At 39.6% G+C, this 14,949-nt stretch overlaps 1 protein-coding gene across 2 annotated transcripts in view; it reads right to left on the reverse strand.

The window, feature by feature from the left end:
* Window positions 1-14,949, reverse strand: part of dock5 (dedicator of cytokinesis 5) — a 74,904-nt gene that overhangs the window by 55,881 nt on the left and 4,074 nt on the right. For both annotated transcript variants that reach the window (XM_015028310.1, XM_015028317.1), the window contains exons 2-8: window positions 4,286-4,369; window positions 4,098-4,138; window positions 3,956-4,011; window positions 3,561-3,657; window positions 3,236-3,384; window positions 2,034-2,169; window positions 1,775-1,932 (exon numbers count right to left, since the gene is read on the reverse strand). In XM_015028310.1, the coding sequence (XP_014883796.1) occupies window positions 1,775-1,932; window positions 2,034-2,169; window positions 3,236-3,384; window positions 3,561-3,657; window positions 3,956-4,011; window positions 4,098-4,138; window positions 4,286-4,369 (721 nt within the window). The remainder of the gene's footprint in view (window positions 1-1,774; window positions 1,933-2,033; window positions 2,170-3,235; window positions 3,385-3,560; window positions 3,658-3,955; window positions 4,012-4,097; window positions 4,139-4,285; window positions 4,370-14,949) is intronic.

Below are 14,949 nucleotides of genomic sequence, written 5' to 3' on the forward strand. Positions count from 1 at the left end.
TGGTGTTTCTCCCCCCACAGAGGGGGCGGGGGCGGGGTTTTTCATAAAAAAAACCCCCCCCCCCTTTTTTTTTTTTTTTTTTTTTTTTTTTTTTTTTAAAGCACATAATATCCTGCTTGAGGTTTCAGTGGCATGTCTGTGAAGCGCAGGGCCGCAGTTAACAGAATGTGGGCACCTGGGCTACATCCAGTTTTGGTGCCCAAATTACCATATTTTAATAGCTACATACCTACAGCTAAAAACTGATTTTTACATACTCTGTATATATGAAAAAAAAAATTGCCTAATTTTAATCAGATTAAATTCTTCCTGTCAAATGTTTCCCAAATGCCAGAATAATGAAGATTTTTTATGCAGTTCTATAAAATCAGAAGTTTATAAAGTGAACTTTTTTTTCTGTCAAAAGTGTTTTTTGGTTGTTGTTTTTTTTTTCTCCCCTAAATCATCTTTTGGCAACAAAAAGGTGGTGCCTTTTTTGTGCCAAAATCACATTTCACCAAAATTGTGGACCTACACAAATCTGGTTCATCCTTGGACAAGATTGCAGAATCCCAAAGAATGCCAAAAGTGATTTTGGAAAAATAAATAAATAATCACCACCTCTTTCTTTTCAAAAGATGTTTTAGGCATCCATATATATATATATATATATATATATATATATATATATATAAAAATATAAACAATCACTTTTGGCAACAAAAAAATGACTTGGGCCATGATTTTAGGTGGGTTACAACATACAAGTCCAGAAAGGGGTCCTTACAGGAGAGAGACGTGAAGTAAATCCTGAAAGGGCGCTCAAAGAGGAAGAAGCCATTACTTCAAAAGCATCATAAGAGAGACTAGTTTCAGTTTGCAGATGCTCTCTGGTACAAAGACTTTCATATTTTTGAGGCTTGCCCTGTGGCTTGATGGAGCTAAAACTGTTTCACCATGTTGCCCATTGTTATATTTGGAGGGCAAAAAAAGCAGAGCGTGAGAACCTCGCGACTATGAAGTACAGAGTCGGCAGTATCATGTCGTATTGGGGTTTAGCTGCTTCTTCGTAAAAATTATGAACATAGGGGTGCTGTGGTGGCGCTGCGGCAAAGCATGACCCGCGTATTGAGGCCTTAAATATTTTCACCCTGGCCCCAGGACGGTACGTCGCCTCTAACACCTGGTCGCTTCGCTTTGCACCTTTGTTGTGCATTTGCATCATGTAGCAGCAAAAACGGAGGCAAAACTGATGAAAAATATTCCTCTTAAAGAGACAGTTTTTCCTCTATTAGCTGAAAAGAAAACCAATTTCACCCTGAAAATCTGAACTGCTCACTGAATAATACATCTTTAAATTCAAGAACCCCCCCCAAAAAAGAGACACTGTAGTGTTTTGGTTTTTTTTGCCTTTTCCTTTTTCTCCCAAAATTTATGTTGCAACATCAGAAAGTCCAAAACATGCTTTTAAGCTCCTAAACAATGCATTTCATTATATTATTCCACCCTCCGCATATTTATTTAATGTACTGCTGGAGCTACAACATCAAGCACAGAGTTACAGGACAGTAATGAACAACCTTTATAGGTTTTTATTATTCATAGCTGAGAGAAATTCTTCATTTATCATGTTGTAACTTTTGCCGAGAAGTGACAGACCGGGGGAAGTGGTAACATAGTGTGGCTTTAAAATCGAAAGACCATTTTATAGTGGCTTTACAACCAATTAGAGGTGAATTATCGACTCCGGGTAACAAGAATTAATATCACACAAGCGACATTTACGCCGACTGACCTGATAAATTCCGACTGGTCGGGATCGTAGAGAGACATGAGCAGCTCGGCGTCCTCCCCGATGTTGCACACAAAGTTCTTCAGGTTCATGAGGAGGCTGTAGGTGTGCACGGAGCTGAACAGAGTCTGCCGCCGCATCTCCAGGTTCTGCAGTCTCGTCTGCGTGAAAACGAGTCGGCGTGAACGAGTGCAAAGACCTTAACTGGAGCCGGCAGCCGGCGGCGGACCGAAGCGATGGCGAGACCAAACGGGAGTCGTGCCTTCTCTTCCTGTAGCCTGTCGTCCACGCTGCGGGACGCCGTCTCGTGGGCCTGGAACAGGCTGACGGTGCTGGTCTGGTCGGGATCCAGCATGTTGCCCGCCTCGTCTCGGACCACCAGGTCCAACCCGAGGATCCTGCGCGGCAGAGGGTCAGTCAGCTGTGGCTCAGGCAGGAACACAGTTTTGAAAACATTTATTAAAACAGCTGGTACAGATTTGCAAAAAAAAACAAACAAAAAAAAAAAAAAAACTAAAACTTAAATTCATCTTTTATTGCAGCATCATAATCCCACCATTAAAAAAATGAGGATAATCTGACAACAAAATTAACACAAAGATACAGTAAACTATTCTTCTTGGTACGATCCTTAGAGAATTCCTCCTCTTTGTTCGGCATCAGGGTCATTATTATCCCGTTGGAAGACCCAGTGGCAAATGCATCTTAACTTTGACTAGGCCATTCACACATATAAATTACAGGGTTTGCTTCTTCCTGGGATGTCATCTTCAAAGCTCCATCAACTCTGACCAGCTTCCATTTCACTGCATACCCCACAGCATTATGCTGCCACTACTTTGTGCTGTTATGGGGATGTTTTTGGGGGTTGATATAGAGGCAGTTTCACACCTTCTTTTGAGATTATTTCAAAAAAGTTTTGCACCCATTTGTAATGGAAATGTGTGTAATGAGACTGAGATTAAAATACTAATGACTATTTTCAGTAATTACTAAAGGAATTAGTTGCACTGAATTTTGTTTAGGGGCATCAGAGTAAAGAAGTACAAATAGAAATGCATGCCACACTTTTCAGATTCCTATTTGGGAAAAAAACAACTGAATATTATTTTTCTTCCATTTTATTTACTCCTATTTTTACTAAATTATGTGCTGGTTTGTGTCCGTCTGTCACATAAAATACCATTTCAATATGTTGAAGCCTGTGGTTATTATGATAAAACTGTAAATTTACTCAACTCAGATTTGTAGGACTTTTCACAGCAGGATTATGTTACTGCATAAAAAGACGCGTTTATTTTAAGATTTTTTTTTAACACAACTTTACCAAGAGTGCCCAAAACCCCCCCCCAAAAAAACAAAAAAAAAACAAAAATCACGTGCCCAGCACTGTAAACTTCACAATTCTTCCAGCAGAAAATAATCCGTTTCTTTGAGGTCCGTTGAAAAGAGCGGGAGCCGTACCGGTTTCCATAATCAATCTTTGCTGTGACTTTCTTCTTGAGCTCCACAAGGTCATCCTTGGGCAGCGTTCCTGACACAATCTGAGATCGATACTCAATGAGGCTGTAGGCCATCTGCTGCACACTCCTGAACAGGGTTATCTTGTTTGCCTGTCAGAAAAACATGCGCACGCTTTGTTATATATACACGCCGCAGTTCAGAGGAAGAAGCAGCAGTGAACTTTTCTTTTTCTCAGAAAAAATAAAAATAAAAATTTAAAGATGAAAACGTATCCCAGCAGTGAGAGAGAACCGAGTGTACTGGAAGCAGAGAGATCTACACGTACCACGAAGAGCTTTTGCCATATCTGCACCCATTCCCTGAGGGTAGCCCCTATCTCTTGCACCAAGGGTAAATCTGCAGGAATAATTATTTCCTGTTGGCTATAAGCCACAAGGAAAGAAGAGAAAAAAAGAAGTAATGAGATATCAGAAGAGCAGCTCGTCGCTCACAGATCATGTCTTATAATCTGGAATGACTCGAGCCCATTTTTGTTTCTTCTTACATCAAAAACAGTCGGGATGGTTGGTCTGCACGGCCAAGAGAAGCATTACTTAATTCTTACTTATGATAATTACAAGTGTAGTGCTTATGCTAGTGGCAAACAGAAAGGCAACACGGCAAACTCAGAGCAAAGTGGATTATCGTCAAAATGAAGTGCTTGCTGATTTGTGATCTCACCCTGTTCCCTCGACTGTGGCCTCTTTTAAGTGGATGTAGGAAGCCGGGAAAATGCCCTGAGGAAACAATCAGGAAGTAATAGTATATACATCCGCATCACAGAATAAGCTGCAGGCCAATATAGCTCCTGTGATGTCCATACCTTCTGTGCCTTCTTTCTGAGTGTGTAGCCTCGATACCAGCCTGGAGATCAGAAATTGACAAAACAGAAGTGGCATGGTGTAGAGGAGGAAAAGCACAACACAGAGTCACATACACACTGCACAGGACGTCGCTCTAAGATCATGTTTCTAGAGCGGTGAACAGGGAGACGTCACGGCTGCCACTCACCTTCCAGCTTCTCAAGTATGTGCACCGTGTCCCCCACCTGCAGACGCAGCTCCTGTTCGCCATGGGGGTCATAATTGTAGATTGCTAAGGGGAAAAAAAAATAACTGTTTCATTATTAAGGCAAAAGAAAAAAACGGAAGTGCTGCTTACAAAAAAAAAAATACTGGTTTCAGCCGACTCTTTTTTTCTGGGATTAAAGAAAAATCCTCGCCCTCAATCAATGCCGACACAGAGAGTGAAGAAAAAAAAAAAGTTCTGCCTGAGTGGTCCGGAGTTTCTCACCAACAAATCAAGCCAGTTCACTCGTTGTTGCTCTACAGAGGATCTAAAGCTAAGATTTATTCCCCATCCGGCTGCCGTTTCTAACAGCAGCCTGAGTTTTAGAGCAACAAGCCAGCTTGAGTGACTCAGACGTCCGAGGCCTTTTGACTATTTTCAATTTAACCTCACGCTTCGAGGCCGGGTTTGGCGTTTCATTGGGCTGCTGCACTGTGAAGCTGCAAGTAGGTATGAGACTTGCAAGCAATTTTTAATAAAAATATCAGCTTTATGCCATTTAGACATTGTGTAGCTACCTACTTGCTTGTTTTTTCAAAGAAAAGAAAATCAGCATGAATAGTTACTGCTGCTAAAACAATGCAACATATCGAGTTAGAGCTTTATAATATTTATTTTTGTTTCTACTGTCAGACACAGGCCCAAGCAAAACTTAGAAATCATTGCAAAATACAAAGAGGACACCAAATTTCATGTCAGATTGGAGTTTTCTTTGTAAGCACACAATGCATCCGGAAAGTATTCACAGCGATTCACTTTTTCCACATTTTGTTACGTTACGGCCTTTTCCCCCAAACTGTTAAATAAAGCTCACTCCTCAAGACCTATTTTTGAAGAAAGAAAGGAAGTAGTTCTCCAGTTGTTCGCTTGCATGACAGATTCAATAAACACCACTTCTGGAGTGGCTTACCGTAGTAAACGGCTAACCGTTAGCCGCTAAAGTTGGCGCCTTAACTGGATTGTTGCAGTGAATAGAGATTCTTTAAAAGAGTGAGACCAGTAAAAGTATTGTAATATTAAAAACATTTTTAAAGAAACATTTTCATATTTTAGGTGGAAAAATATTGGGACCACCTTGCAATGAGACAAGCGTAAAAAAATAGGCAAGTCAAACTTGGACATAAATTATAGAAATAATAGAAAATAGAGTCTTCTCATCTAAACCCTGTAACATCTTTGAGAAAACAAAAAACATATACCTTAAATTTTCCAAAGAATACTAGTAAAGTGTATTTTTGTTCTAATGAGCCTAATATTATGCATCTGGTCTCCTTCACTGAGTGTATTGTTGCACCACTATTAAATAGTACATGTGTAAACTTGCTTATTTCAGAACATTATAGGCTTTTGCCCTTAGCAAAATGATGACTACAAGTTAATTAGTCGGGATCTATAAACTCAGAGTTAGGTTTGAATTAAGGTTTTATTATCAGAGGATTTTGCCACAGGAAATAGTTCCTGACTGTACAAATTCACTGTAGTTTTTTTTTTTTTTTTTCCCCCGAAGCAGCTTTCTAACCAACTTCAAGTTTGTCAACTATAGTTAAAAACTTCACCATCATGAAAGGCATGGGTGGGCCATATTCAGTTTTCAAAATATATTTACTTTTTCCCAGCAAAAGTGGGAATATTACCAGAACAGATACATCTGTCTTTCCTGTCAGAGGACAAACATAGAAACCAACTTTCAGCCAGCAGTTCAGCAGTGTGCAGCAACAAGTGGAAAAGAGGTGAGCAGAAAAATTACCCCAAGTTATTCTCTGGTGTCCTTTAGGAACAGTATGAGGAAAAAGTTTGCACACTTTGTGTTACTGGTAACTTAGTTACCAGTAACTGGTCTTACTGGTGGTGCACAGCAACAGGTGGGGCCACTACCTCCATGTGCCTCATAGATCTGGGGATGGTTTCAGTCAGTGTGTCAACTTCTCTGGCCTCACAAGAACAGAAGTTTAAACACCAAGACAAAAAAATTGTGGCAGTCTTAAAACTGTAACCTCGGTGTTCTCTGATGCAGGAGAGCAGCCAATGAGCTGATAGCGTTTGATCATCCGCCTTCATGCAGGTCTTTGATAAATAGTGTCACCGGTTCAGTTCGCGCCAAATGACACTGCCTGCAGATGCCGTCCTCCTGCACATTCCTGCTTCCACCTACTGGCGCTGCTGAAGGCAACACCTTCCCTTCTCACCTCCAGCCTGCACATTTATGGCGGGGATCGCTCACCCAGGCATGTGCTTGCAAACCAACCAAAGTGACATTGCGAAAGAGAAGCCCTTTTAAAACAAGGCTGCAGGTTGAGGTCTTTGTCTTGACTTGAGAGAGTCGCGGCCGCGCGCACAGCTGCTTAATCTCGCAAAGAGACGCAGGAAGTATGAGCAGAGCCGTGCCCCGACTTGCACGCCGATAATGCTCGTTCCTGCAGGCCAGATTTCTCGGCACGCTTCGACTGGCTCGGCTCATCACACCTCAGCCTGAGTGCCAACATTTGACAGATCAGTGAATGTGTGTATACGCGTCCTCTCTGTGACTTCCTTCACAGAGGAAGATTTTCCACTAGCTTGTCTTGAAACGGACATTCATCCCAAACCGTTCCCATTATACCAAAGTCAGCTTTTAGACTCCTTTTTGGATCATTTCCCCCCATAAACTATAACATTTTATGTTTTGGCCTGTTCCCATTTATGCTGTTTTGATGGATATTGTATTGCTCTGACCTAATTACATTAATCTACGATGCCGGCAGTCTTCTGCATGCATGTCCGCAAGTGAGAATAATCAGGCTGTAATTGTGAGATGCCTTATTGAGTCATCAAGAAATAGAGTGAAGAAAAAAAAAAAAAAACACCAAAGTCATGCAAATCAAATTAAACTAATAACCTTTTTATAAATATAATTTAAAGAGATAACTGTCTGAAGTGATTCCTTCACAATGAGACAATCACATGAATCACCAGGAAAATTACAGTGAAGAAATGACATCTGCCCCCATCCATGCCAGGAGAGACAATGGTCCATTCACCGACTTGACACAGCGTCTGGGGCCTGGCAATGGCGTGGCAGCGCGCCCAGGGTGGGAGACCAAGCAGAGCGAGATGGGACGCCACGCGGCTCATCTGTGCAGCTCTGGTCTGCTCAAACTTCAAACCCCCCACCGTGCCTCCTGTGCGCTCTAATAAAGTCTCGCTGGCACAAGTTCAGCTTTGTGTGCATACTGATGTTACATCAAAGTCAGCCTGAGTCACTCTAAATCATTTAGCACTGAAGTAGATTAGACAACAATTAAGGAACAACAGCGCGGCTGAAGCAGTCCGAGCAGCAGCTGGCAGCCAATCAGCATCAACGCAACACGATGACCAGAATCCGTTGTTCTCGTTGCCAGCTGAGGGAGAAAGAGAAATGTATAAGTCGGTGTGCCATGATAGGGACTTTATCAAATTTGATCTGAAACGGTGCGCCCTGATGCAGGCTTGCATGTAATCCTTGAAAATACAAGTTGGAATACAAGTACAGCTTTCGGCATACAACTTGGAAGCGAATACTAAAGGCACTAATGAGGAAGGCACGCACCGCTGCAACAAAAATAACAACCACCCGTTTCATCTCGACTCAGGCAAATTAAGTATCTACAGAGCCAAATTTTTAAGATTTATCGAGAAAACGGCTAAATTTATCCCAGGGTGTTGAAAATAGGCAGTATATTGCTTCAAACTAAGAGAAATATCAGCTAAAAGAAAATTATCCAGTAATGTACCAAGTACAGCACACAATGTGTGTGTAAGGGTTCAACAAAATATCGAGACGAAGAAGCGATTCCTTGCGATTGTGCAGCTGATTTTCAATCTCCAGAGGTTCAACTCTCCAATACAGGATTTTAGATAAAACCAATTTGTTACAGCAATGAATTTGTTCTCCTCTTTTTGTCATAACAGGTAGTTAATAATAATAAGAATTTACAAAATATGACAGCGCAAAATTGGTGAAAACGGATTTTATTGATTTCTAAAGCAAAGACAGATTAAATTTTTTTGTCTTTAATATCTTATATTAGCCTTTAGCGCAAAGCTAGCATTACCAAAACAGCACACAATGCCTCTATTTCTAAAGGATATGTATTGGTGCCTTAACTTTTACAAAACGCTGCCAACATTTCAAAATCCATTTGATGAAAAAAAAACAACCCATGAAAGGTCAAAGGGTCAAGCAGAGTAACTGTGCAGCACTCTGTTCAACCTTCATGTCATATGTGGGAAGTGCAACTTTCTCTTGCAAGAATCAGTACGTCATAAAAAACACAATTTCCTTTTTGATGCCTCTTTTACATCTCTTTGCTTCCTTTGAAATTATTTTAAATACAACTCAGAATGAAACTGGCAAATTTTGCTTGTTTTTCCTGGAATGACATCAAAAAATTGTTGGATGGCAATCAAGCTAAAAAATCATCTGAATCCAGCCAAAAACAGAGTTTCAATAAACTCAAACTCTTACAAACAGAAACAACTGCCTGTTTTCTGCTGTGATCCAACTAGCCACAAAAAAGAAGAATATAACATGCAGACTTTTCAGCATCCAGCCTGCCAATCACCTTCCAGAGCCAATCATGGGGAAAATGGCTGATATAGATCAATTCTAACAGATTGTTGCAATCAAACACTTACACTTTCAACAGACCTCTTCTCTACGGCACTATTTGATGAGTCCTTACTAGAGCACTTTTCATACAGGAAACTATTCAGCCAAGGAAGAGACAGTTTAGTGTAACAGTGGGATAGTGACAGATGGTGGTGGGAGAAAAAAGAAAAATATGGCTGTAATATAACTAGATTGGTCCAATCACATTTACGGCCAGCCTAAACTTTTCATTACTCAGCAGGGGACGTAAACAATCCAAATTTAAGCTTCACTGGAAGTTGAAGAACCAAGCAGAAAAGAAAATGATATGATAGCACGTTAATGTGCCAAAGCAACGGTGCTAATCTGAACTGCATGTACTCACAGTTTCACCTGAGGTAGCGAGGCTCGGTTTTAGCTTTTTAAAAACAATGTTATGATGCACAAGAGGCTTACCAGCCTACTTTAGGGGATACAAAAACATTCCTACAAAGATATGCCTTCTGCTCATGATACTGCACAGTAACATTTATGCTTTACCAAGGGCCACTTAAACGAGCGATAAAACAGCAGCTTACTTTACATGAAATACACTGAGGGCTGATTCCCAGCACCAAGGCATTTTTAAAGTTTTAAGTATTAAATACTTTCAACCTTGCTAAAAATCTAATATCCCATTCCAGTGAGTTAAAGTCCTTCTCTCTGGTTGGAAATAATTTGCTGTCCCTCCCTCTAACCTTTGCTATCAACTGTTGGTTAGCTAGCCAAAAGAAGGATGCTAACTTCACCTCTCTCTTGCAAAATGCGAATTTATTACAAATTTCTGGATCATCCAGGTATGCAAACAAATTATGGTAATACTGTTTAAAACTATTATTGATTAGATCAGCTGAATGCAATCAGGCTACCTGAGCATGTAGCCAGGCTAATTATCAAGCTAATCTCGGCTAGTTTCTGGTCAGTTGATTTGTAACGCAGACTTATAATAACTCTTAAGATACTATTTCCACAAATGCGTCTTTACAGTGACACACGGTTATTTAGTTTCAAATTTATCTCAAATAAGAAAGAGGAAAAGCTTGTAAACAATGCTATTTAAGATTTAAAAAAATAAGCATTTTTGTAAAATACAAGCATCCAAATATCACAATTTTGCAAAGATCACAAAACATGTTCAGTCAAGGGGCAAAAATAAATAAATAAATAAAATGTGATTGCTATCCAAGCTTATAAGAATACAGTGTCTGCATATTTGACCATATTTACAGATATTCTATTATTGCATCCCCCCAGAAAAAGAGTAGCGATATTACCAGCCACTAAAGCATTCAGAGGTACAATTTCCCACGAGGTAAACACCAGTTTGTACTCGAGCCAATTCTGCTCAGGCAGGCAGGATGTCTCGGGGAAAAAAAGTAAAGGGCTCAATTGAAAAGCCTTGTGCCTCACACTTACTGTCTAGACAGCCAAAGATGATCTGTGGCTCCTAAAACTGTTCTCTAGCTAATCAGACCGTATAGGGCTACCCATAAATCAGAGAGTTAACTCTAAAGTTCAGAGCTAATAGTGCAAAAAGGAACAAAATTAGATCACTGTAAAGCTTCATCTCTTAATTCAGCTTTTAAAAAAATCCTGCCTCAACATTTAGCCCAGAGTAGATTATGTAAGGCTTATCTAAATTAGGGGGAGGAAGAGGAAAGAGAGTATAGCGCAGTTTGCTGAATATTAAAATACTTCACAATTTTTTTTTCCAGGCTTTAAACATCATGACTGGCTCTCCATCTTTGTTAGCCTATTAAAGCTGGGAACAAGGTCAGCAGTTATCTCCGAATCGCAACCTGCAATCAGATCTGACACTGCAAGGTGAGCCTTCAGATTTAATCACCGTGATTCATGGATGAGATGGAAATCCGGATCGCAAAAGAGAAAGAAAATAATTTGTTTTCTTACGCTGAAGAAGGAGGGAGCGTCTGAAATAAAACACATTTTACGTACTTGACACGTTTTCAATACGTTCAAGTCAGAGTGCTGCTTAAACTATTTCTCGGCGGACCAAAGCGAGTGTGGCCCGTGATTCAGCCTCTTTGTGACGTTAATGGCTGCTCCCTGCAGAAATCTCAGCATAGTAACAGACCACAGTGGACCTGCAACTATGGAGGTGTAAAGGCATCATTATCACGGTATGTTCACCAAACAGAAATATAATGCACACGCCGCAAGAGCCGTCGATATACGTTTTGATCACAACTTGCCTACCAATTATTTTTACTTGAAGAGGCCCTTCGCTGGGGGTGGTCTAGTAATACACCACTGCCAATGTAGGTATAAACACTACCTGTAAACCTGAAAGACGACTCCTGTGAAGGAATTCATTGACAGAATCGTTTTTCACACTTTCCTGTTACCTGCATGATATTCTCAAGAGTTATTTAGTGCGAACCCTTTAACTTGGGTTTGAGGAGAAATGTCTTGTTTTTAGTTTTAAAAGCCAAATTGGATTTTTCAAGAATTCAGTTCAAAAGTACTTTACTAATCCCAAAGAACAATTCAATTCAATGAAAATTTCCTCTTACAAATCATTGTTTACCCGTTGACTGTCATGCAAACATGGAACCCATTGACTTGCATGTAAATGTTTTGAGGGTGACAGTTAAGGGATTAAAGTAAAACTCTTGCAAGTCGCACATAATTCTATTTTTAAAAAAAATTAATTTGTAAGCATCCTTAAGAAAATCTTTGCTTAACCGTTGTCGATAGCTGCAGGTCTACCAGCTGATATGCAACACCAGGAGATGTAATAACATCTTGGTACAGCTTAAACCGAGTATTAACATACCAGAGACACAGATTTACTGCTTTACCCATTTTTGGTTGCTTAGGGATTAACAAATTATTTCCATTTCCTCACTTCCGTAATAAAGAAAGAAAAAATATTTTTAATTTCTTGAGTCAGAAGAATTAGAAACAATTAGAGAAAAGCACAGATGATGAGTTTGGGCTTTTCCAAACGGACAATGATCCTAAATATAGTGCCACATTAGGTACAAAGTGGCTGAAGGACGACAAAGCTAATGTTTAAAAAAAAAAAAAACGTAAATGCTCTGATCTCAGTCCAGTAAGTCATTTATTTCTACCAGATACTAAAGAAATGGAAACTTTTGAAATTCAAAAAAGCTTTTAAAAATTCTAAAAGCAGATCTAAAACAGGAAAGGTCAGGATGGATTTAATGTCAGACAGCATTACTCTCATCTCTTTTTTGCACAGTGTGCGTAAACGTATGGTTTCAACTGTATGTATGGCAGAGCTACTTTATACTGGAAGCACCAAACGCTTTTTTTGACTGGTGACCAGAATCATTCAATTTTCAGCTTGACCTGCTTTTACAGATGACCAGCAGATCATTAGGCTAAAAGAAATCTAATTTGGTGATCGGCACAGAAGACATGTTCTCACAGTGACACAATAAGCCACAGTTGCACGTAAGCATGTTTATGGTGACTAAGATTTCTGCAGAATCAGGAAGGAATTGAACAAACCTCGTCAAACAGACCCAAAAAAAAAAATAAAAAGGTGCAAAGTGAGAAGGAAACCGGCAACTTCATATTTATTGCTAATAATATCCATTAATCTGTAGTACTTTTACTAGTTTAGCACTAAACAATGGTCTTAAATTCTTCTATTTTTTTCCCAAAGGAAATATAAAATACAGAGAAGTTTGAACGTGAATATTTTCAGCTCTAAATTTATATGACCTTATTTCACGCCGCACTTGGAACCAGTTGAAAGCTAGCGGAAAAGCTGCACCCAGAGTCACGGTTTCCAGTTTTTTCACTCTTGAGCTGGATTGTAATTTTACCCTCATCCAGTCACCTGGAGACAGCCCCATTTTTCGATTTCAAGATAGGAGAGCCGTGTAACTCTGAGTTGAAGCAAATCTGGAAAAGTTATAGTGAAAATCATTCTGATCAAACTTTGGAAAAGTAAGGGATGATTCTCACATAAAGAAGAATTGTAGTTTTGGCCAAATTTTTGTACATCTTGGCATTTCCAACCATCTGAAACAAACAGTTCTCAAACTGTGGTACAAGTATCAATTGTGGTACTCGGGCTGAGCTTTACTGGTGCCCAGAAGACATTTTGACACATTATCTGCATGGATAAACTAGCTGGGATGTCACACTAATGAGCGCAGCCAAAAAGAGGAGTTGCTGAAGCACATGAAAAACTTCTCAAAAGTGCAGTGGAGAAAATGTTAAGAACTCCCAGTATGAACTAAAGTAGACCATGATGAACCAGGAACAAATGCTACTTATTTAGTCGAATCTGAGATAATGGAATAGTTTACTTTTTTTTTTTTTTTTTTTTAAGTACTTGCCCTTAGCCCGTAGCAAATAAATGTAATATCACACAGAGTCAAGAAATCGTCAAAGAAGCCGATTTCCCTTCGGTTCATTTTGTCAAATTCAAACAACACAAACTGAAAATGCTTATATCCCTGGAATAGAAAGTCATATTATCGTCACACAGCGGGGAAATTCATGTGTCGCAACAGGAAGTTAAGGTAATTGCGAGCATGCAGAGTTGCAGACTATACGTTAAGGGCAAAGTTACAAAATAAGGAAAATAATAATACAGTACAGTTGTTAAAAATAGCACACTCAGATTAAAAGAAATGTGCAGCTGGAATGTAAAGAAAGAAATGAATATATGTGCAAAAAACAGGTTATTTACAAAAAGTGTGCAAATAACAGGAATCTTATATGAAATGAGAAAACTGCAAATATTGAGTCAGCTGAGAGCAGTGATGGTTACAAAGACAGCTGATGGGAGGAAGGATCTGCAGTCATAGTACTTTGTGCATCAAGGATGCAGAAATTTGTCTTAAAGTCAGCTAAAAAAAAAAAAAAAAGAAGTGTTGACCTTTTTCCACTCTGAAGATTTCTTCACTTTTCTAAAACACTCAGTGATAACATCAGGCTTCTGCAGGTAGGAGAACTATAATAATCTCACACAGCTTCTCCTCATGAAAGTTTAATTATCGCCTCAACTATGTTCTAGTTCCAAGTTTGAAAATCAGTCTGAATGCTGTTCAGTGACCAGGCTGACCTGCTATTAGCGAGTCAATGCATTTCCCTGCAAATAGAAAGAGCTGTTTATATAAATAATGTCTCCCTTTAGCTCTACACCGGTAATAACATTGGTGTCGGCCGAGGATGGTGGTTTGTTCAACATATTGGTGCAATAAGTAAAACTGGGCTGGTGATGAGAACCGATGTTTATTTCCATCTTGATGCCATTTCTTTATGCGTTTCAGAAGAACTGAGGGCTGATCATGTGGCGTTTGGTCACGTGACAGCGATGGCGATGCAGCACAGGATTGTGGGGTGTTTAATTGAAGCATAAAAGCAATGTCAGTGGTGTGGCCATTTTTTTTTATTAACGGTATTAAAGCTTGGTGCTGGCTTTTAAGTGCGACCACATTGGATTTTGTAGCAGGTTTGGTATGAAGCGTCTGACTTTCACCTTGTGAATTCACACATCAGGGTTCTTTTAGATGATTGTTTTATGACTTAATCTTCAAATTCTGAGTAAAAGTATAACCTATAAATGAAGTGCATCTTTCAGGAACATCGTGAGGCGTGAATGAGATGTTTTTTCCTTTTATTTTTTTAATTGCAGTTCTTTATCATGACAAAACCGTGTCACATAACAGGGTGTGCTGTAATTATGAAGTCTGGAAAACATTTGCAACATGTTTCACTGGGATGTATGCAACTGGCTATACGGTTACGAGATGTGTGCATTACTGGGTGTGCCGCGCTTGTAATAGTTAAAGCAGTCACAAACGCCTCGTCTCAGGCAGATAACAGCAGCAGTAATAGAGGCCTGCTGAAATCACATCACCCCCCACCCCCCCACACAGCAGCAGATTTATTTGTTTTTCAGGCAAAGTCAACTAAAGTGGCATCAACTGAGGTGATTCATCCAAAGCCCCTTCTG

Source organism: Poecilia latipinna, unplaced genomic scaffold (assembly GCF_001443285.1).
Source record: "Poecilia latipinna isolate Pla-1442-1.1 unplaced genomic scaffold, P_latipinna-1.0 Scaffold8, whole genome shotgun sequence".
NCBI classification, from domain to species: domain Eukaryota; kingdom Metazoa; phylum Chordata; class Actinopteri; order Cyprinodontiformes; family Poeciliidae; genus Poecilia; species Poecilia latipinna.